The sequence below is a fragment of the Procambarus clarkii genome, chromosome 59, assembly GCF_040958095.1.
Source record: "Procambarus clarkii isolate CNS0578487 chromosome 59, FALCON_Pclarkii_2.0, whole genome shotgun sequence".
In the NCBI taxonomy this organism is placed as follows: domain Eukaryota; kingdom Metazoa; phylum Arthropoda; class Malacostraca; order Decapoda; family Cambaridae; genus Procambarus; species Procambarus clarkii.
The window spans coordinates 31,574,572-31,598,318 of NC_091208.1; the positions used below are offsets into that span (position 1 = coordinate 31,574,572).

At 45.3% G+C, this 23,747-nt stretch overlaps 1 protein-coding gene across 3 annotated transcripts in view; it reads left to right on the forward strand.

Moving 5' to 3' along the window:
- Positions 1-23,747, forward strand: part of LOC123768068 (uncharacterized) — a 132,323-nt gene that overhangs the window by 30,735 nt on the left and 77,841 nt on the right. Inside the window, exons 2-3 of one of the 3 annotated variants that reach the window (XM_069307074.1) lie at positions 2,577-2,768; positions 13,299-13,465. In XM_069307074.1, the coding sequence (XP_069163175.1) occupies positions 2,621-2,768; positions 13,299-13,465 (315 nt within the window). In that variant the 5' untranslated portion in view covers positions 2,577-2,620. Of the gene's footprint in view, positions 1-2,557; positions 2,769-13,298; positions 13,466-23,747 lie in introns of all 3 variants that reach the window. The other 2 variants (XM_069307076.1, XM_069307075.1) reach the window with 2 other exon arrangements.

Here is a 23,747-nt window from a genome sequence, read left to right on the forward strand (position 1 = left end):
ATGGAAGGGGACTCCCCTTCCAAACAGTAACGCCTCTCCTCCTCCCCCTCTCATCACCATCTTCCATACCCCATCAAGAGTCTCCATAAAAGTAAGATTAACATATGTACTGTATTGTAGTTGGAGAACAAAATTGTATTCAGTATAAAATGTATTTGTAAGTTAATATTTTGGAGGGTGGCAAACGGATTAATTTAATTCCCTTTATTTCTTATGGGGAAAATCACTTCGACTTGCGATCTGTCTCTGGGAACGGATTACCATCGTAAGTCGAGGCCCCACTGTACAGAGAACATATACGGTACGCATAGAAACGATAAAACAGGAAACGTTTCAGTCTCCCTGGTGTAGTGGTAAGACGCTCACCTGGCGTTCCACGATTGCTTTGTCATGGGTTCGTATCCTGGCCGGGGAGGATTTACTAGGCGCAAATCCTTAACACTTTGATGCTCTGGGCGCACACGCGTCACACTACCCCAGGTGGGCTTGGGCATTCCGCGGGAGCGAGCGGTAATTCTGAAAAGTGTATAATCTTTTCAACTTTGTTACCTCAATTCTCGTCCTAGGTTTTTCAATTTGGTATCATTGTGTTCGTAATAGAATTCTCTACAGGACTAAAGGCATATAAAGTCCAAACGGTCGGTGTACCATCCGCAACAAACAGAAAATAAGAGCGTGTTACCCGGGAGCGTGGCTCAAGAGCGATAAAATTACACTCCCTTTACTTTGGTCGCCTCAATTCTCGTCCTAGGTCTTTCATTTTGGTATCATTGTGATCACAACAGAATTCTCTACAGGACTAAAGGCATATAAAGTCCAAATGCCCAGCATACCATCCACAATAAACAAAGAAAGTGAGAGCGTGTTACCCGGGAGCGAGCAAGACCGATAAAATGTGTACACTCCTTTCACTTTGGTCACCTCAATTCTCGTCCTAGGTCTTTCATTTTGGTATCAATGTGTTCAGAATAGAATTCCCAACAGGAATATATGCATATAATGTCAAAAACAGCGGCGTGCTCCACCCGCTGACAAGATTAGGTTAGGTTAGGTTAGGTTAGGTTAGGTTAGGTTAGGTTAGGTTAGGTTAGGTTAGGTTAAGTTAGGTTAAGTTACCTGAAAGAGAGCGCTGCACCACCCCAAGGCGCCTCTCATTACAATAGAGCGCGCGGTCATACCGTAATGTGTATACTCTCTTCAACTTTGTCATCTCAATTCTCGTCCTAGGTTTTTCAATTTGGTATCAATGTGTTCGCAATAGAATTCTCTACAGGACTAAATGCATATAAAGCCTAAAAGCTCGGGGAGAAAGGGAGAAAGTGAGAGCGTGTTACCCTGGAGCGTGAAAGAGCAATAAAATGTGTACACTCTTCACTTTGGATATCTCAATTCTCATCCTAGATCTTTCATTTTTGTGTCATTGTGTTTGCAATAGAATTCCCTAAAGGATTATATGCAAATATAAAGTCCAAAAGCCCGGCGTCCCACCCACAGCAAACAGAGAAAGTGACAGTGCATTTCCGCAGTGAGCGCTAATAAAGAGGAATAAAATGAGTATACTCTTTTCAACTTTGTTACCTCAATTCTGGTCCTAGGTCTTTCATTTTGGTATCATTGTATTCGCAATGAAATTCCCTACATGTGTGTATGCATATACTGTAATGTCCAAAACCACAGCGCGCCCCTCCCGAAACCATCGCCAATTTGCCGCCGAAAATCACGCAATGCTGCGTCATTACCAGACTTCCCCCGAGTAAAAAGTCACGCAATGCTGCGTCATTACTGAGCCAAAGTGATAATTATTAACTGTAGCCTCTGTTTAACTCATCAGTAAAATGGGTACTTTATTATAAAATCGATTCTTCATGGGGGGTCATATTCCAGGGACCATAGGATTATGGACTTGCACGAAACGCTACGAGTACTAGTGGCTGTACAAGAATGTAACAACTCTTGTATATATTTAAAAAAAAAAAAAAAATAAATAAATTATTGGGACCGTCTCAAAGCTCTTAAAATGTACTCCTTCGAAAGGAGACAAATGAGGTATCAAGTAAGATATACAAGGAAGATACCTGAAAACCAGGTCCCAAATTGGCACAGTACAGTAGAATAACAACATACTGGAACAAAAGATACGAAAAAAAATGCAGAATAGAACCAGTGAGGAATAGAGGTGCCATAGCACAATCGGAGAACACTGAACATCAGAGGTCCACACCTGTTCAACACTCTCCCAACAAGCATTAGAAATATTGCTGGAACAAAGGTGGATGTATTCAAGAGGCACTTAGTTAAGTTCTTGCAAGTAGTACCAGACCAACCAGATTGTAGTGGATATGTGGGCCTGTTGGCCGCTCCAAGCAACAGCCTGTTGGACAAGTTATCACAAGTCGTGGCCAGACTCGGGGAGAACAACAACTCCCAGAACCCACTCCAGGTATGCAGGTTTATTTTAGCATAAAAGTCTGTAGCTCAGGTCACAGTAAGTCTGGTATTGGATTTTCATTGAATCAGTTCACAGGAAGATAGGCATGCTTAAATTACTCTGATATAGTACTTTGTTTACATTTCAGGTATAGATATTTAAGAGAATCTACTTCGGGAGGCTGATACTGCAATGATGCGAATAAGAGGAATTGCTTACATCGGTGCAGCATTTGTGCTGGTTTTCATCATGATTGCCTTGACGTCAGAGACATTCAACCTGAACAGTCTGCTCCGTCCTGTCCCGCACTCTCCTCGCATTGGTAAACCTTATACACAAGGTTAGATAGTGTGAAGTATATATATATATTTTTTCCAGGGATATTCCTGCACGAGCTCTAAACCTCTGGCTGGCTGTAATGTATTATGTATGATTGAAGAATTAACTCGTCATTTAAAAGCGAAAGGCAACATAGTTGATGCATGTACTAAGCAGCGTGCTAATAAGAATGAGCAAAAGCATGTGTATGTTGTTACTGATTTGTGTTTAGTGAAGCAGAGCCATTCACATGGTCCCTGCGTCTTCATTTAAGGGGTCAGGAGTGCAATTTATCACCCTTCCACAAACACTCAAATTTTGTGTGCATAATGGTAAATGCTCCAACTTTTCCTAATGGATTAATATCATAACATGAACAGGAAAGATATAAAAAATTAAATATTAAAAATAGTTTACAATTTCACAATTTCAAATTAACTAAATTAATTTAAAATTTCAAGAGTTTTTATTGTATTCATCATGGGCTCAGAATGGCATGTGATGTTCATTTTCATTGCTTTTAACCCCTCAACTGCTCGGCTTCCAAATATGACACCCCTAGTGCGCAGGAAATAAATTCTGTGGAAAAAATAATTTTTTGTTTTGAAAGTGTCAAAAACCCTTCCCTGAGTATGGGTATAGTAACTGAAAGTCGAAATTGTACTTACTTTGGCTGCTATGGGGTCCGTAAGCTGGCACGTGACGTCATCATTCCCTGTTCGCCCGTGGCCAGTAGGACGCCCAGGGCAGGATGCGCGCGCTGCTGCCAATATATTTTTGTTCATTTTTTGCGTACAGTTCCAAATACATTTTATTTGCTTTTACATGCCACTCCTATGTATAATGAACACGTACACTATATTATGGCAGTAGAACATCCGTACTGTCCGAAGACATTGTGTTACGTGCATGACACGTGTATACATATCCGGCACATATTTCCAATGTATCATGTTAATTTATGTATATATACAATCTATTTACACACTGTACAGTATCACATACTATATACACACACACCATAAACACACTCAGAACTTCGTGAGTTTGAACTGCCACACCCAGCCAGCCAGTCCTCCCTCACTCCTCCAACATCATACTCGCCATCACCCCTCCTCCCACCATACTGTTATTGTTTTTATTACACTATTTACATATGTTATGTATACCTATCTACATGTTTTATGCACCAGAACTATGCAAGTAAGCCAGTATTGTGTCCAAACAGTGGCCACCATACACTGCATGAGAAATCACACAGCAGACAGCAAACGACGCTACGATTATGTCGTAGCGTCGTATCACCTCCCTCACCAAAATAGCTCCTCTCAACATACTCCTGTTGCCGTTATTACACTATATACACACATTGTATATACCTATGGTCATGTGTGTTCACCATAGCGAACCACTAAGCCATTATGGTGGGCAAAACAAGAGTGGCTGCCCCACACACAGTGAGGCTACCCTGATTCTCTCCCTCACTAAAATTCCTCCTCCCACAATACTATGTACAGCGCTAATTATCGCCATAATCCTGCTATTATCACAATCCTGGGTCACTAATTTCTGTAAATGAATAATTGACCACAAGTTTATTTTGTAAAGGAACCTAAGAAGTCGTTTGAAGATTCCTAGATGGACGAAATAATGCTGAGCTCATGCTGCGTGCGCTGGCCTTGGTTGCTCACTCAGTACTGAGGCTCTCATACCTGGGAATGTGGCTCACAATTTTTGTTAAAGATGGGGTCTGTTTACAAGAGCCCTGAGGAAGCTGTAAAATGATTACATCACCACCTCCCTCACCAAAATAGCTCCTCTCAACATTCTCCTGTTGCTGTTCTTACACTATTTACACACACTGTATATGCCCATGTACATGTGTGTTGCCCATAGCGAACCACTAAGCTAGTATGGTGAGCAAAACAAGAGTGGCTGCCACACACACACACAATGAGGCTACCTCGATTCTCGCCCTCCCTCCCTCACCAAAATTCCTCCTTCCACAATACTACGCACAATGCTAATTATAACCACAATCCTGCTATTATCACAATCCTGGTCACTAATTCCTGTAAATGAATAATTGACCACACGTTTATTTTGAAAAGGAACCTAAGAAGTCATTTGAAGATTCCTAGATGGACGAAATAATGCTGTGGTGCTGTGGCCAGGGGTGTGAACATCGTGAACAGCATTGAATCACTGATATTTGAACATTGTACCCAGTCATTATCACACTCAGCTCTTTTATAATATTATCATGGCTAAATAATACAAGTTATATATATATTTTGATATTATTAGGCGATGCTATCTTGAGATGATTTCGGGGCTTTTAGTGTCCCCGCGGCCTGGTCCTCGACCAGGCCTCCACCCTCAGGAAGCAGCCTGTGACAGCTGACTAACACCCAGGTACCCATTTTACTGCTAGATAACAGGGGCATAGGGTGAAAGAAACTCTGCCCATTGTTTCTCGCCGGCGCCCGGGATCGAACCCGGGACCACAGGATCACAAGTCCAGTGTGCTGTCCGCTCGGCTGACCGGCTCCCTAGGTGCAGGGTGTTCCTCCTGCATCCTTACCTTATCAGTCAAGCTGGAAATCTCCTTACCCTGGTGAAAAATACTTCCTTTTAAATTACAAAACACTATCTTGAGACCTTCATTTTCTTGTTCCAATTTAATAACTTTTTCTTCATAATTCTTTAGCAAGTCCTCAATGATCACTAACCTACCAAGAAAACCACCTTTCATTGCATCTTGTGAGAAACCTGCAAAAGATCCCTTTGCTGGGGTACTGTCCTCCCCTTTGGTGGCGGCCATTTTTGTTTACCTTCTGCTGTTTTGAAATATCAACTTTTCTACCCAAGATTTTTCATTCACTGACACTTACTTCTTATCTCTTATTATATTTTCAAATTCCCTACACCTTCATGTATCCAGGGACACCACTTGCAACCCTCAACCTACTCCTGACACTTAGATAATTTGAATTATCCTGGAGCCTGCAGCAGTGTGACTCTTCAGTGTGATGATACTCCAAGATCCCCTCAATTCCCTCAAGGTGTGTGTAATACACCTTGTGTGTGCGTGTATTTATATATGTATGTATGTGTATATGTACATAATATATATGTATATATGTATGTATATATACTTTTTCTTTCGGAAGGGGCTCTTTTCCCTTCGTTGTTGATGGGGCACTGGGGGAGCAGCTTGCTCTGTTGACTCTCGCATGGTCCCGCAGTTAGTGGGCGCTTTTGGTTGTCTTCCGGCCTCTGGTGGTGCGGCGGACGGCTTCTCCCCCTTTTGGGGGGTTCAGGGCAGGCGGGGCGGGCTTCTTCCCCTACGCTTCGTCATGTCATCTTTGTGGGTGCTTTGGACGTGGTCGATCCGCCCCATACTTCTGGGGTTCCCGTCTGCTCTATGCAGACATGGGCCTGGCGAATCTGCGGTTTTTCTGTACTTCTTCAGTCTGCGTCCTGGATTCCATGCCCTCATTGGAGGACTGTTGTCTCCTGTCCGGCTTCTGTTGGGGCCGGGTGCCTGGATGGTGGCCCTGGACCTCCAGGTCAATAATTGGCACTTAGTGTATTTACGCATCTATACCGGATCTTGGTACCCTGTCTGAGTCTGCTTGGGATTCGGTGTCTGGCCTACCTCGACGATTAGCTGGTGTGGGCTCCCAGTCAGTCCACTTGTCTGCTTGCCAGTGGTGTGGTTCTTTCCAGATCGCCGGGTTTGGTTTCCTGGTGATCTGGAAGCCATTCCATCTGTTTCCATCCCGGGTTCGGACCTGGCTGGGTCTTGTTTAGGGCTCCTGGGCCACTCCTTGTCTTTCCCTCCAGAAGTGTTGCTGTGGCTGTGGTCCCGCCTTCAGCTGTTCATGAGGGGGTCCCGGGTTGCTCGGCGGTTGCTCGAGCTGTTGTGCAGGGAGTCTGAACTTCGACGTGCTGGTCTGCCCGCAAGGTCGGGTTTGGCTTCAGTGTCTGTTGGTTTCCTTTGGAGACTCTCCCTTCCGCCTCTTGCAATCGTTGGGTTCGTTCCTCCCGGAATCTTGTGTTGGTGCTGCGTCACCAGCTTCCTCTTTGGGGTTTTCGGGGTTCCGTGCCTTGGCACCTCCCCGAGCCTTCGCTCAATGTGTTCACGGAAGGGTCATCTCTCGGCTGGGGCTTTGTGACCAGTGTTCACCAGGTCAGCCGAGGATGATGGAGTCTGTCCATCAGGGCTCACGGCACGGTTCGGGAGTTCGTGGCTGTCCGGTTTGCGCTTCGGAGGGTACGGGTCACTCGGTGCTTTACCATTCAGCTCCATTCGGACTGTTTCCCTGGCGGTTCTTTGCTGGAACCACAGGGTTTTTCTTAGGTGATTGACCTTTGGGGATGGTCCCTTAGAGTGACTCGTTTGCTGGATTCTCGGGGTTTGGCTAACCGTGAGGTTCATGTCCGGGGTGTGTCCTACGTCCTGGCGGACAGCCTGTCTCGGTTCATTCCTCTGTTCGCGGATTGGCCAGTCGTCGCCGACTCATTTCGTTGGCTCTGCCGGACGTATGGACTTCTGGCCATGGATGTCTTCGAGTCGGCGTGGTCTAGGCATCGCCCATTCTATGTGGCGCCCTTACCCGCCTGCGAGGCGTTCACTGTGGATGCCTTTCGACAGGACTGGTCGAGGTGGGGGTACCTGTTCCTCTTCTCCCGGTCCAGCTGTCTCTTCGGGTTCTGGCTCGGTTGGAGCCAATCCCAAGAGAGTAGTCCTTATGGTCCCTTGTTGGCTGGCCCAGCTTTATTTTCAGACGCTGCTTGATAGGTGTCCGAACCCAGGGCGTTTTCCCGCGGCTCCGCCTCTCTTGGTAGGTCGGACCGGTTTTGTACGTGACTGGTTTGGCCTTCTCCTCGGCTCTTCGCGTCTGATATTTTGATGCGGGTATCACCATCTCTGTGGTGGCCAGGTGGCTTTGTTGGTGTCCCACCTGCGAGCTTCGTCTCGGCGACAGTATGACGTTCCTTGTGTTTTTATGCACCTTTTTCTTGCTCTTCATAGGTTATCTTCTCTTTCGCATTGGGTTGTCTTGTCCTTTCTTGGGTTTTCAGGACTACAGTTATTTTATGTTTCTTACTGTCGCCTCATTTTGTGCGGCGCTGGCGGAGCCGCTCTGGCTTGCGTTCGGGGTGGACATCACATCTGCCTCGTTCCGTACGCTTTCTCGTGTTTTGTTTCACCTCCAGCTTGCTCATGCGTCGCCTGAGCCGTCCTGGTCCTTGATCAGGGTGCCCTTTTATCTTCTCCTCAGTTTGTGGTAGCCCCTTCGGTTCAGGATTTCTGCTCTTTGGTATTGGTGGTAGGTTTGTACTGTTTGCAGCCTCTCTACGTCCTTCTGGCGACAGGTCAAGACAACTGCTTTCCGGAGGGGTCCTTGGGTTATTGATGCTTGATTGGTTCGGCCAAGGGTGCGTCCTTTGTTGTCCAGCTGCGCTTTATTGTGGTTACCTGCGCATCGTGTCTGGGGATGCGCTTTGGGTTGATTCAGTTCCCCTCGTTCCCTGTTTCAAGGCTCGGGTCTCCCAGGTCGTCCGCAGAGTTTTTGTCTTCCAGCCTGCGGTCTGTCCTGGTGCCCGTGCTGTTCGGACGTTTGCAGTTTTCACTGCTCTGTTGGTGACGTCTAGGGCTCATTTCGGGTGCAAGGATTTGAGGGTCGCACAGGTTCCTGGCTGCCCATTCTTTACGCGTGTGTCTGTTCCTGTGCGTTCTTGTTGCCTTGGATCGCAGGTTGCAGCCTGTTGTCTCGGCTTCGCATTACGGAGTTTGTGGCGGCCGCCTCCTGTGTCAGCCCTTTCTTTTTCTTCTCTTTGGGTATGAAGCTCCAGGGAGCCATAGAGGCTCCCCACAGAAAACCAGTGTTGAATGTAATGAACAGCCATTTTCTGGGTGATCCCCGGAGGCTACCTGGCAACCCTCCCTCCCACCGGTCGGCGTTTTTTTCGCGTTGGTTGAAGCTTAGCTTCCGAACTGATGCTAAGCAGCCAGTGAGGTGAGGTCCGGGGCTCCCCCCCCTCCCCCTCTCGGGGCGGGGAGGGCTACGCAGATGATCGGCGCGGCAGTAAAGTGTGATGTTTGCTTGTTTCCTTGGGATTGTAGGAGTTTCTACCTCTCTGTTCGGTTTTTTGTTTTAGTTTTTTACCATGTGGGGTTTGTTTTGTTATGCCTACCTTTCTGGGTGCCTAACCCTGGTCGATGGCAGATAAGGAAAACCCCCAACCACAAACTGGGGTTTTCCAGGGCCATTGCTCCCTGAAACCTCTCTGAAGGGGCCAGGTTCTGTCGCTGGTCCCTGGTAGGTCTGAACTCCTTAGCTAATGTCCCAGTCTAATATTACCAGTCTCCGTGGTGTAGTGGTAAGACACTCGCCTGGCGTTCCGCGAGCGCTTTGTCATGGGTTCGTATCCTGGCCGGGGAGGATTTACTGGGCGCAAATCCTTAACGGTAGCCTCTGTTTAACTCAACAGTAAAATGTGTACAGTACTTGGTTGTAAAAACGATTCTTTGCAAGGTGGGGATCGTATTCCAGAAACCTACCTGAAACGCTACGCGTACTAGTGGCTGTACAAGAATGTAACAACTCTTGTATATATCTAAAAAAGAAAAAAAAAAAAAATAAAATAAATACATTAGTCCGATAAGCTCCAGGGAGCCTCCGGGGCTCACCTAGGAAATGGAGTTTCATTACATTCAACGCTGTTTTTTTGAGACTTTCATTGCTGTTATAATGTGAAGGTTTCTCTCAGTAGTGGACTGAGTTATGCTCCACTTCAGCACAAGACAATTTAGACTGCACCATTGAAATTAACCCTGAAATTAAGTGGTATTATTCAGCCCGTCCTTCAAACAAAGACCCAAAAGTGATTTTGTGCACCTGCCAAACCCCTTGTTTATGAATGAAAAATGGTTCACACACGAGACTCAACTGATTTCGTTCGAACACTTCCGGAACAAGTGCTTCACTGACGAATTTTGTTTGAACCACAATGCTGTAAATGCTTCACCCACGTACTACAAATACAAATAATCAGCAACATAACCTAAACACGTAACCTAACCTATGTCCTATATATGAACAAGTTGCTAATATATTATAATATTAATTTATACTGTATTGGAGAAAATTTCCGTTTTGAATGAACAGCATGTACAGTGGGGTCTTGACTTAAAAATTTAATCCGTTTCTAGAGATGGATCGTAAGTCAAAATGAATTTTCCCATGAGAAATAATGTAAATTAAATTAATCCGTTCCACACCTCCCAAAAATATTAGCGTAAAAATACATTTTATACCGAATAACATTTTGTACTAGCTACAATACAGTACTGTGTGTATATCTTACCTTGAATAAGGACTCTTGTTGGTGTATGGAAGATGGTGAGGAGGAGAGGTGTTAATGTTTGGAAGGGGAGTCCCCTTCCATTATAACATCAGGCCGTGATGACTTTTCTGGGGTACACTCTCTCCTACGTTTTGCCTGCATACCACTAGGACCTGCTTGTGGCTCACTGCTTGTTTTTCTCATTAAAAACCTGTCTAGCAACACTTGTTATTCCCTACATTTTATCACTTGTCTGAAGTGAGACTTCATATTGTTATTAAATAGGTTAACACAACGGTCTGTTACAGCTTGATTTGGGTGACACTTTTCAGCAAAACTTTGCAATTCTTCCCATACTGCACACTTTTTCGTGATAAAAGAGGAAGGACCATCCTCTACTCAACATCAACAACCCTCATACCATTTTCATGTTTACAAATGATCTCGTGTATTTCCTCTGTGGTCATCCTCACATGTGTTTTCTTAGGTTGAACCTTACCACTGACTTTCTTGGGGACCCATGGCATGATATACAATAATTACTTTCATGTTAAAAAAATTAAAAATTAACCCAAAAATAATTAAATTCTTTACAATCACAATTGTCACTAAGTGGGCGGCTCTGGTAAACTGAGGCAGGGTCAGCTGTGCCACCAGGAACCACGTGATCGGTCGACCTATACTCATGTCAACAATGTCGCTAGTCGAGGCAAAGGTCGTAAGTTGAGTCGCGTTTTCCGACGAAATTTAAGTAGTAACTCAAAAATTCGTAAGTAGGGGCAGTTGTAAGTCAAGGTGCCTCTGTAAAAATTTATGAATGAATCTGTGGGGTCAACCGCTGGATGGAATGGACTTGAGTTGAGGACGGGTTGGGATTATTATATTCAGTCAGGGGCACAAGAGGTGGGTACCATAAGCATAAAGTGAAGCACATTGAAGAACGATACACAAAACATGACCTCTGTGGAAATGAATGACCTGAAGAATGCAAGCACCCAATATCTGTAAAATGCCATATTGTAGAGATAGAACAGTTTTTGCAGGCAAGTGTAATTTGATCAGCACCAGACAAGCACGAGAGAGGGGTGAGGCAGGACTTGGGGAGTATAACTCCCAAAACTTACTCTGGGTATGCTCCAGATATACTACACTAAAAGCCCCTAAATCATCTCAAGATAACCTCAAGATAAGATATGCTCTTAACCTCAAGATAAGATATGCTCTAGGAGTTGGACCGGGTTCCTGGCGACGTGGGCTGCCAACTGGCGGTGTTTGGGTGAGCTGGAGATAAGGTTGTTAACCTGCTTTCGACTTAATTTTTTTTTTTTTAATAATAAAGAACATTGGTTTTTCTTTTGTTTATAACGTTCTGGGTTGTTTACACAATTTAGGATTGATCTCCAATTCCCTTGTTCTCCTTGCCTCTTTGAGCTAACCAGATTGTTATTGGTAGGCCACACAAGTCTAGGGGCTTGACAGCATTTGGAAGTCTAGTGCCAGAGCCTTAAGCAGTTTAGTGGGGCAGACATAGTGATGAAAAATTAACTGAAGATAGTATGAAAAATACTCATTACGTAGTATCAAAATCATTGTTCAGACAAAAGCAAAGTGCTGGAATACTGTTACTTCAAGAGTTATTAATCTGTTATGATAACATAATATTCTAGTACTGGATTACACTTACATTGAAAGATCAGAAATTACTTAGCTATTTGCTAACAACGGAACTCGTTAGTATGTAGGCATTCAGCTGGGTTTGTTGATATCTGTGTTCGTCCACACATCTGGCCCGACTGACATCAACATGTTGAATAGCTGATTTGGGTTTTGGGTGGGAATTAATGCATGGTTCTTGTTGTAGCCTACAGGTGACATGGTGGCTGTGGCAGCATTTGCGGTGGTGGCTACCTACCTACCTTGTGTCTACCTTGTGGAGGTTCTGGGGATCAAAGTCCAAGGTCTCCAACCAGGCCTCCCAGTTGGTCTGGTCAACCAGGTTGTTGGACACGGCTGCTCACAGCCTGATGTATGAATTTATAGTCTGGTTGATCAGGTATTCTTTGTAGGTGTTTGTCGAATTCTCTCTTGAACACTGTGAGAGGCCAGCCAGTTATGCCCCTTATGTGTAGTGGGAGTGTGTTGAAATGTCTTGGGGGCCCTGTTGTCCCTCAGCGTAGCTATTGCACCTATGCTTTTCAATGGGGCTATTTTGCACATTTGTAATGTCTTGTACCTCAGACGTTATTTTGCATCAGCAATAACATCCCAGTGTGACAATATAACTGTCTTGTACTATTTATTCGCTGAGAAAATCAGTAGGAGCCATGAGGAGGATTCAACCCTATGCTATGGCTACTCCCAAGCAAATGCCATGCACCACCCCCACGGAGCCTACTGATTTTCTCATTGATACTTCACGTTAGTGTGATTTCTTTGTGCATTTATCCACTTTTTAATGTTAACTCGGCTCACTTGTGTTTTCTTGTGTCCACGATGTTTAAGATTACTGATGATATAAGAGGCTGCTTGGGTGTTCATGCACATTCAAACAAATGGCTTGTGTGACATTCAAACAAATGGTGATTACTTTGCTTGTACGACATGCAAATGAGTGCTGATGGATTTACTTGAGAGACATGCAAATGTTGATGCCTTGCTTCTATGACATCCAATCAAATGGTGATTATTTTTCTTGTCACATGCAGATGGTGATTGCTTCCTTTTGTGACATGCAAACAAATGGTGATATCTTGGTATGTGTGATATAAACAAATAGTGATGACTTGGCTTGTGTAATAGGTGAGCTAATGGTTATGACTTGGCTTGTGTAATAGGTGAGCTAATGGTTATGACTTGGCTTGTGTAATAGGTGAACTAATGGTAAGGACTTTGTTTGTGTTGACATCCAAACAAATGATGACGGTTGTGTGTTTGAAAGGCAAATACAGTAAGTGGTGATGACTTCTCTAATCTGACAACCAAATGGGGGGGGGGGGGACAGGCTTGCTTAAACCACAATCTAATATCCCCAATTTTGGTATGATTAACAGCAAGAGTAAGTGACTGACTGACATGGTTTAAAATTCTTCTTAAGATTATCATTATCATGGTGAAACGTTTCATAGGATAGCCTTTAAATAATGTAGGCTAGATTGACATGATTTGATTAATTAATAGTTCCTCTCTTTATTAGAATACAACAGTGAGGATGTAGCTGCGGACAGCCCAGAAGTGGTGCGAGTGCTGCAAGAACAGTTTCTGATTCCCCCATCAAAACTACCCTACAATTTGTCTCAGCCAGAGGAAGAAAACCCGTCTATGGGTCAGGCTCAAAGGATCGACTATATATTAAAGGAAAAGGTGAGGAAAAGACTAAAAGCACATCACCATACTGTAATTATTATGAGCGAAGTGATTTTCTTTATGCACCGAGTCATTTATGGTAGAAGTGATTAACCCCTGCACTGCACAGTCTATTTACACAGCAAACCCCAGTGAACAATAAAAAATGAATTTTGAAAAATGATTTTTCTGGAGGGCATGATGCCCTGGTAACTCCTTGAAGTTACCTTGTAGAGACGTTGTATTTGCCCGAAACGCTATGCGTATTAGTGGCTTTAGGTATGGTATGTACTAGCTCTATCTATAAATCCAACATTATGTTTGTAATAATGCATCTATGTATGTACTTTTCCTGAATAAAATAATAATAATAATATTATTATTATTATTATTATTATTATTATTATTATTATTATTATTATTATTATTATAGATTGCACCATACTAAAAAGTCACATCAGTTGTGGACGTTCCGTTTGACCTACTGGGGATCGGAGGCAAAATCTGGCACCCCTTCACAGATATGCAGATAGCAGGTTACAATCCACCAATCCACTGGAAAAAAAAATGCCTCAAGAAAGTCAGTGCAGTTTTACAGACAACTGGTGGGGTTACAGAATATGAAGCCTTGAATCTGCCAAGCAACTCTCTAAACACAGAACAAGGGATTCGCCAGAACTAGCTCGAAACTTATTAGTACTGATCACAACCACCAGGTGGCCTAGCTCCATATCTCAGTCAATTCCCCATCTTGGTTCTATTGCTGATGCGGTACCGTGTGGTGCTGCTCACATTGCTTCCAGTCTGTCAGATTGCTAAGTTAAGTGCCGACTTAGCCTAGCAATGGTTAAAGTCATGTAGGACTATTTGCTTTGTGTTTTTTTCTTCTTTTAGTACAAGCTTCCTGTGCATGTTTCTTGTTCTGGCTTGTTGTGTGGGCTTGGCTTTTGTTGTATTTTGGTGTGCGGGGGCTCAGGGTTTTCCCTGTGTACCTGCTAATGCTCCAAAAGTGTCCATGGGGGACTCGACTCCAAAATCATCGCAAGGTAACCACAAGGTACTGTCTGCAACCACAAGGTAATCTGCCACAGAGCATTGGTGGCAGGCTTTTGCAGTTAAGGAGGAGTGCAAGTAGGGCCCTTGAGTGCCTGTCTACAGAGGATGTTTGTTGCGGGAGAGAGGAATAAATATTTTCTGTGGGGAAGCTCCTTCGGTTTCCTGGAGCTATGGGACTGATATATGTTATATTAGTCTGAGGCATCAGTCAATGGAGTTCTGCCTATCGGGGACCACGAGCTAGAACCTGGCCCCCCTCAGAGAGGCACAGGGAGCAATGGCCTATAGAAATCCCCATGTGTTTGGGAGCATTCCATGTCTGCCATTAACTGGGGTTAGGCACCCAGAAAGGCAGGCATAACAAACAGACCCCATCTGGAGAGAAATTGCGACCAAAGACCTAACAGAGAGACAGAACTCCCCCAAACACACAAGGAAACAAGCCAACAAGAAAAACACATTCACTGCGCAGCCCTCCCCTCTCTGTGAATGGGCGGGGGAAGCCCCGGATCCCTGTACTAGCTACTCACACCTTCAGTTCATCCTTCAGGGGCAGTGGGGTTCGTCTTTCCGTCAGGCTCACAGCATGGTGTGGGAGTTCGCAGCGATCTGGCTGTCACTTAGGAGAGTTTGGGTCACTCGGGGTTCGACCGTTCTGTTTCATTCGGACAGTTCTCCGGTGGTTCATTGCCTGAGCAGCAGGGGGTTTCCTTTGGCCCTTGCCTCTTTGGGGCTGATCATTTCAAGTGGCTTGTCTACTGGATTCTCGGGGTTTGGCTCTCCGTGTGGGTCATATCTGGGGAAGTGTCCAACATCCTGGCGGACGACCTGTCTCAGTTCGTTCCCCTGTCCATGGAATGGACAGTCGACGACTGCTTCAGTTGGCTCTGCCAGACGTACAGGCTCCCGGAGGTGGACCTCTTCACATTGGCTTGGTTGAGGCGTCTCCCGATATATGTGGCGCCCTTCCCCGACCTCGGAGGGTTCACGGTGGATGCTTTTCGATAGGACTGGTCAAGGTGGGGTTACCTGTACCTCTTCCCATCTGGTCCAGCTGTTGCTTTGGGTTCTTGCTTAGTTGGAGTCCTACCGTAGGAGAGTAGTTCTCTTGGCCCCTTGGAGGCCGGCCCAGCCTTGGTTTCAGGTGCTGCTTGCTCGGTGACGGGACTGGAATAGACCTTCAAAACCAGTCCCGATTGCCGGTGGAGATTTCAGCAAATTCAACTTCAATAATAGATAGATAAACTGGTAGCAAATAAACCAAGACTTCACAGAAATAAGCTGGGAAAAACAGTTAGAAAATGCAAACCTGAACCTGTGCCTGGAAAAAATAAGCTCAGTAGCACTAGAAATATGTTCAAACAGCATACCCCTAAGAAAAAAAAGAGGAAGAGATGCAGGCTGGAATGTGAACATCGTTCCTTCTATAGGCGAAGAAAACAAATCGCGGAACAACAACATGAGAGTCGCACCTTATCTCAAGAACGGCGAAGGAGGTTAGGTAGAGAAATAGAAAGAATTGAAATAAAGCTTCAAGAATCATACAAAACCCAGGAGAGGCAAAGAGAGCAAAAGGCCATCAGTGAAATAGTGAAATTCTCCCGTTAAAGAGCAGAGGTGTAATAGGTACTCAGAGAGAGAACTCTTAATCAACATCAGAGGCCCGAGACTGTGGAAACACGCTTCCACTACAAATAAGGGGCATAACTGGCTGACCCCCTCACAGTGTTCAAGAGAGAACTCAATAAGCACCTCCAAAGGATACCTGATCAACCAGGCTGTGATTCATACGTCAGGCTGCGAGCAGCCCCGTTCAACAGCCTGGTTGACCAGTCCAGCAACCAGGAGGCCTGGTCAACTACCAGGCCGCAGGGACACCCTGAAAACACTTCAGGGTAACCTCAAGGTAACCTCCCATTATTACACTCATTCCATTCGCACCTTTCATCCTTTCTTGCATTTTGCCCTACTCTTACCTTCTAAGAATTACCTTCTCCTACGTGCTTCTCACCTCACTCTTTCCTTATTGCCTGTTCCTTTCTCACACTCATTCTCTCACGCTGCGACCCGTTGAGGGTGTGAACACAGTGCGATCCAAACGTCTAAAGGTTAGAGCAACCCCCCCATCCCTTGATGGTCATGCTTTCGGGTAAAGCAACATTCTGAATGACGTTACCGGCATCACACCCATTGATATTAGTCAGGAAGGTGATGATAACGTGCTCTTCTTTTCATGAGAGGAAGAACTAGAAAAACTCTTGACCAACGATGCAATACTTGGTAAGGAGCACCACCTAAATTCTCACTTCCCACAACAGTTACTGGCCAGAAGAACTGTTTTTACCAGCAGGACCAACCAGTGGATCGCTGACCAACTGCAACATAAGGTCATGGACAATATCGAGGACAAAAATCCAAACCTGGGTATATTCAACCTAGAGTTCTGCAGCACTGACAGATCATCAATGAAGATTACTTTAACCACCTTAGCTGCGGCCACCCAGGCTGCCTCAGGTGTGTGAAGAACTCGACAAGAGATTCCAGGAGGTCTTCACAATAGAACAAGGAGAAATCCTTGTACTAAATGAGAAGGCAAACCAAGCAACCTTGGAGGAATTTAACCTCAATAGTGATGAGGTCAAAAGGAATCTGTTCGAACTGAATGTGACAAAGGCTGTTGGGCCTGACATAATCTTACCGTGGATACTAAAAGAAGGTGTAGAGGCACTAAGTGTGCCCCACTCAATGGTGTATAACAGATCACTGGAAACACGAGCCCTACTGAAAGGCTGGAAGACAGCTAATGTAGTCCCAACATACAAAAAAGGTGACAGGCAAGAGTCACTGAACTACAGGCCAGTTTCCCTAACTTGTATACCATGCAAGGCGATGGAGAAGATCGTGAGGAACAGGTTCGTAGAGCATCTGGAGGGCAAATAGCTTTTTAACACACCACCAGCATGGGTTCAGAGATGGTAAATCGTGCCTCACAGGTTTAATAGAATTCTATGACCAAGCAACACAAATTAGGCAAGAAAGAGAAGGGTGGGCAGACTACATTTTCTTGGACTATCAGAAAGCCTTTGACACAGTGCCTCACAAAAGGCTGTTACAAAGGTTGTAGCAACAGGTGGGAGTAAAAGGTAAGGTGCTCCAGTGGATAAGGGAGTATCTAAGCAACAGGAAACAGTGAGTAACTGTGAGGGTGGAGACATCAGAGTGGCGAGATGTCACCGGAAGGGTTCCACAGGGCTCTGTACTTGGACCCATCCTGTTTCTAATATATGTAAACGACCTTCCAGAGGGTATAGACTCATTCTTCTCAATGTTTACTGATGATGCAAAAATTATAAGATGAATCAAGACAGATGAAGATAGACAGAGACTACAGGATAAACTGGACAAACTGGTGGAATGGTCTAGAAAATAGTTACTAAAGTTCAACTCGGGAAAGTGTAAAGTAATGAAATTAGGCAAAGGGAGCAGAAGGCTGAACAAAATGTACCATCTGGGAGGTGATTTCCTGCAAGAGTCAAATAGAGAGAAAGATCTGGGGGTTGATATCACACTGAACCTGTCCCCAGAGGCCCACATCTAAAGGATATCAGCAGCAGCATATGTGAGACTGACCAACATAAGAATTGCCTTTAGAAACTTGTGTAAGGAATCATTCAGGACCTTGTATACCACTTATTTAACACTTTGAGGTTCCACAGACTGACTATCTCGTCACTCATTTTTCTACTGAATGTGTTCCAACGACGCAGTACTGAGTCACTCATTAAAATATTTTTTAAAAATTTAAATTTTATCAGATCAATCTGGTAGTGGTTTTAAAATAAGCGCCTTTAGATTGCACACAATTTGATACCAAAATCAAAGATATAACATGAAACTTGATGTCCAAACACTTGAAATATTATAAATAGGCCTATGGTCCGAATATTAAAATATTTGTTAAAATTCGATTTATTGTCCTATTATCTTGGGACTAGTTTTAAAATGCGCGCCTTTTTATTGCGAACAATTTGATACCAAAATGAAAGATGTACCACAAATATTTATGTCAGAACACTGGAAAGTTATAAATAAATTTGTGATGATGAGCGTCCAGAATTAAAATATTTGTTAAAAATCCAGTTATTGCTCTATTATTCTGGGACTAGTTTTAAAATACTCACCTTTTTATTGCGAACAATTTGATACCAAAACGAGCGACGTAGCACGAAATTTGATGTTATCAAATTGAACGAGTTGAACATTAGGTTGCAATGTACAAAATGGTGCTCGTTCACGGGTAACTTTAGGCTTTTCTGCGGGGAGGCACTCCAGCCTTTTGTACATTTTATTCATACACATCTGTAGGGAATTTAATTGCGAACACAATGATACCAAAATGAGCAACGTAGCACGAGAATTAAGGTAAAAAATGGAACGAGAATGCACATGTTACTTATTTTGTGCGTTTTTGCCGACTTTACGCTTTGCTGTTGGGAGTCACGCTAGGCTTTTGGACATTATATTTATACACACATGTAGAGAATTTAATTGCGAACACAATGATACCAAAACGAGCGACGTAGCACGAGAATTAAGGTGAGAAAGCTGGAACGAGTATACACATTTGGGTGTCACCGCGCGCTTACCCGCACGGAGGGGCCACGTTCCCCCTGTCAACCGCGAGTTTTCACGGAGCGCGAAAGTGTTAAGACCAATCCTGGAGTATGCAGCTCCAGCCTGGAGTCTATAACTAGTTAAACACAAGACAAAGTTACAGAAGATTCAGAAGTATGCCACCAGACTAGTCCCGGAACTGAGAGGTATGAGCTATGAGGAAAAGCTAAGGAAGCTGAACCTCACATCTCTGGAAAACAGAAGAGTAAGGGTGATAACCACCTACAAAATTCTCAGGGGTATTGACAGGGTGGACAAAGACAAACTCTTTAGCATAGGTGGAACAAGGGGACACAGGTGGAAACTTAGTACCCAGATGAGCCACGGAGACATTAGAAAGAATATTTTCAGTGTTAGAGTAGTTAACAAATGGAATGCATTAAGTAGTGATGTGGTGGAGGCAGACTCCTACAGTTTCAAATGTAGATTTGATAGAGCCTAATAGACTCAGGAATCTGTACTACAGTTGATTGACATTTGAGAGGTGGGACCAAAGAGCCAGAGCTCAAACCCTGCAATCACAACTAGGTGAGTACAAAGTTTCTACTGCTTCGGCCTACAAATACCACCCCCACCAAGTAAAAACGGAACAATATCATGAGCTCCAGCAGTGCTTCAAGTGCTACGAGCCCTCCCACCTCACCACTAAGTGTCAGCACCTCGTTCAGAAGTGCAGCCTGTGCACACTGGACCATCACCACTCCAATCACTACTCCATATGCAAGGGAACAACCCATCACGGCTTGCTCTGTGATGGCAATCACCCCACAATTTCCTACTATTGCCCCCGCAGACAGGAAAACATCAAGGCCCCAGGTTGAAACCAAGAGAAACAACACTTCTACCTCCACCACCAGAGCCTCAGGCACTCAACCCACCACCTCAGCTCCCACCAACCGACCATAAGACTTTCCAGTCTTACCAAATAGTGGCTCCTCCCACTAGGCAACCCAGCCTTCACAATGGGGACCCAAGGCCGCATAGCCTCCTCCTCAGCCCCATGCATCACGTGCAGCATTATCCCTGTTCTTATTAGATTAGCGTAGAGGCTTACCAGACCAGACAACCACCGTTTTGTCACTGAACTGAATGCATTATACCTGGCCAGTGGCCTGGACCCCATCATAGTCCCTGGCACAAGTGTCACTGCTTCCACTACCATTCCGGAGACTACCACCAGGACGACCACGAGATTGATTTCTACACAGACTCCAGAACCACCCAAGACCCGGGCGGCACAAACAGAGGTATTTCCCTCTCCAGCTTCCAACACTCCTACCATCACCATCTCAGCAGACATGCTAGCAGACGTGCTGTCTACAAATACTAACAGCACCACCAATGCTCCTGAAATAGCTTTATCACTAATCCACGACACCAGAGCCTACCTCAGGCTGCGAGATGAAAGATGAAAACACCAACTACGGATGTTATGGACTCCTCAGATGAGGAAATCTTAGTTGGATCTCCACCGCCGCACCACAAATACGACACCTACTTGGTACAAGACCACCTCATGGACGCCACCTCACCAAACTCCGATGACAGCACAGCTCAGCCAAAGTCTCAGCCACAGAAAAAACAGAAGACCTTGAGGTCTACATTAACTCACCAGTTCCATAACTGGTATAGCCAGCCCTTCGAGGCTGAAATCCCTCATGAAGACCCCCCCCCCAATCCATCCCCAGATCTCTAGTATCAGCTATTGATACAGATAATGGCTCCAGAGTGCCTCCACTTACGGGCTCACCATTGCCCGTGCTACTTGGAACTTTTTGTTCCGAGTAGCTGAATTTAAAACTACTACTACTCTCGCTCACATACAACTTGATAATGGTCCAGGACGGACCGAAATGTCATCGTTTCTTCATCTTCTGATGTATGGTTTGGTCATCATATCTTCAGCAACATTATTGTGACTCATCGTCTGCAAATGGTAGGAAACTTGGGTCAGTTTAAGGAATAGGAGCCGGTCGGCCGAGCGGACAGCACGCTGGACTTGTGATCCTGTGGTCCTGGGTTCGATCCCAGGCGCCGGCGAGAAACAATGGGCAGAGTTTCTTTCACCCTATGCCCCTGTTACCTAGCAGTAAAATAGGTACCTGGGTGTTAGTCAGCTGTCACGAGCTGCTTCCTGGGGGTGGAGGCCTGGTCGAGGACCGGGCCGCGGGGACACTAAAAAGCCCCGAAATCATCTCATCTCAAGATCTCATCTCAAGATAACATCTCAAGGAGGGGCATGGTCAACCCCTAAGCCCAGGAGCAGAGACTTACAAAGCACTAACCTATGTGAGGAAATAAGTTGGGCAGTAGAAGATGATTAACAAATATCTTGAACAGAAAAAACATAAGGTCGGTAACTGACAGGGATTAAGCCTGATGGACAGGAAATTTAAAAAAAAAATGCAAGATAACTGTGACAAGCCTCCCTGATTCAAGCAGGGACCTACTGGTTTACTTCTGAATTCAACCAAATTACCTTATTCTGTGGAAGAGAGATTCACAAAAGTGCCATCTCCAAATCCCTAACATTGATGTGGTGCATATGGCATTGCCATAAACCAATGTCCTTGCCTGGTATGGTAAACACCTGAGAGAAAATCCCACCCCACATAAGCATATCGTTGAACAGTTTGAAGAATGACATTAGTGGCCACAGCTAACCCCCATTAGCTGGTCTTATTGGGAAAGTCTGCATTGCTTTGCCCTAGTGTTCACAGGGACTGTCACATGGTAGTGGCCAGAGTAGTTAGTGGAGATTTGACTGTTTCAGAAGGTTCAGAATCATTTAAAGGGTATCTTATAGTTAGCTATTTTCCTGGTCTGGAATGAAGTATGCTATCAACCGAGCTGATTAAAGATGCTGGTCTCCCTGAAGCTAAACATCACTTGTGAGGTTTGCAAAATTGTTTGTCTGCATAGGTCTCATGCATCAACCTCTTCTCCTACAAAGAACGTCTCTTTTTCGCTCGTATGCGTTAAATAAGGCCAACAATTTTCATACTAGAAAATGGAAGTGCCTCACGAAAGTGACGTACTGCCCTGTTTTCTGTTTTGGGTTCTCTGGTAGGTTAGGAGAGGACACTTTAAACTGACCGTTTTCTTGGCGTTTGTAAACCTTAAGAGGTTGGACTGCATGCATAAGGGCAGGGGAGCTACTGAGATGCTGCTCTGTATCAGCAGAGCAGCAGATAAATCAATAAGTAGGATTATATTTCATTCAGTTTTTGTATTTTTTATACAGTATTTATTTTATACAACATTTATTTTAAAGTTTTATGGATTTTTCTGGGGGGAGCCCTGTTGGCTCCCCGGAGCTTTACCGGCTGATATGCTAATGTCAGACTTTGGCATCAGTCATGTGTATGGAATGCTAGGGCCTACCGGGGACCACGGCCAGAACCTGGCCCCCTCAGAGAGGCAAGGGGAGCAATGGCCTATAGAAACCCCCGTGTGGTTGGAAGCATTCTATGTCTGCCATCGACCGGGTCAAGCATCCAGAAAGGTAAGCATTCCAAAACAAACCCCTATTCTGGTGAAAATTGCTACCTAAAGCCGAACTAGTGGATAGAACTCTTCAACAGAAAACAAGGAAACTAGTATGACGTCATACGTCACCGCGCCGCTGTCTGCGCAACGTCACCGCGCCGCTGTCTGCGCAGCTCCCCCCTCCCCGGGAGGGGGAAGGGGGAGCCCCAGACCTCCCACGCCGGCTATCCACCCATCAGTTCTTCGGCTGATGCTATAGGCACCGGTTGTGTGCTCCGGCTCCAGTGGTTGTTTCAGCACTGTACCTAAAGTGTGGTGTCTGTTTTCTAGGTGGTGCGTGAGCCGGGAGTGATTCTCCAGTACTCGGGCTGCATGCGCCTAGGGTTCCCTTCCCTAGGTGCCCTGTAAGTACTGCCCTTGGGGCTTGGGGCCACCTTCCACAAGTTCCTTGGGTCCTGCCCCAGCTTGGCCGTTTACTGCTTGGTTTTCGGCCGCTCTTTGTGTGCTCGGGTGTTCTGTCTCCCTTGTTCGCCTTAGAGTAAGGGGCAGTTTTTGCACTGGTGGGGCGCAGGGTACTGTGCAGCTTGTCTTTACCAATCATAGCGGCCGGCTCTGTTCCGCTTGGGTACGCTGTCCTCTTGCGGGGTTTTCTTTTTCTTTTGTTTATCTACCTGGTGGGGGGTCTGCCTTCGTTCTTGCCCCTTGTGTCCCTTGTGTTGTGAGTATTTTCTGGTGGTACCCCCTGCTAGGTCCCCGTGAGTGTACACGTCCCGGGGGTTCAGCTCTAAGAAAGTTGTTTGGTAGCTTTGGGTGCCTGTTAGCAGTACCCTGCCTGGGATTACCTGAGCGCGAGTCCTCTTATAGTAAACGCTCGAGATCCTGGGAAACCCCTGGGGGCGCGCGGGTCCGATGGATGTGACCCCAGAGTCCCCCCCTCGCTTCCGGCAAGTTTGAGGGTTGCTCTCACCCTTTGTCTCTGGGTGACTCTGTTTTGCCTCCGTCTGCTGCCTGTGGGGTCGGTGACACCTTCGACCCAGAGTCCTGCGAGTTTGGTTGCTCGTTGTGGCTCGGTTACCCAGTT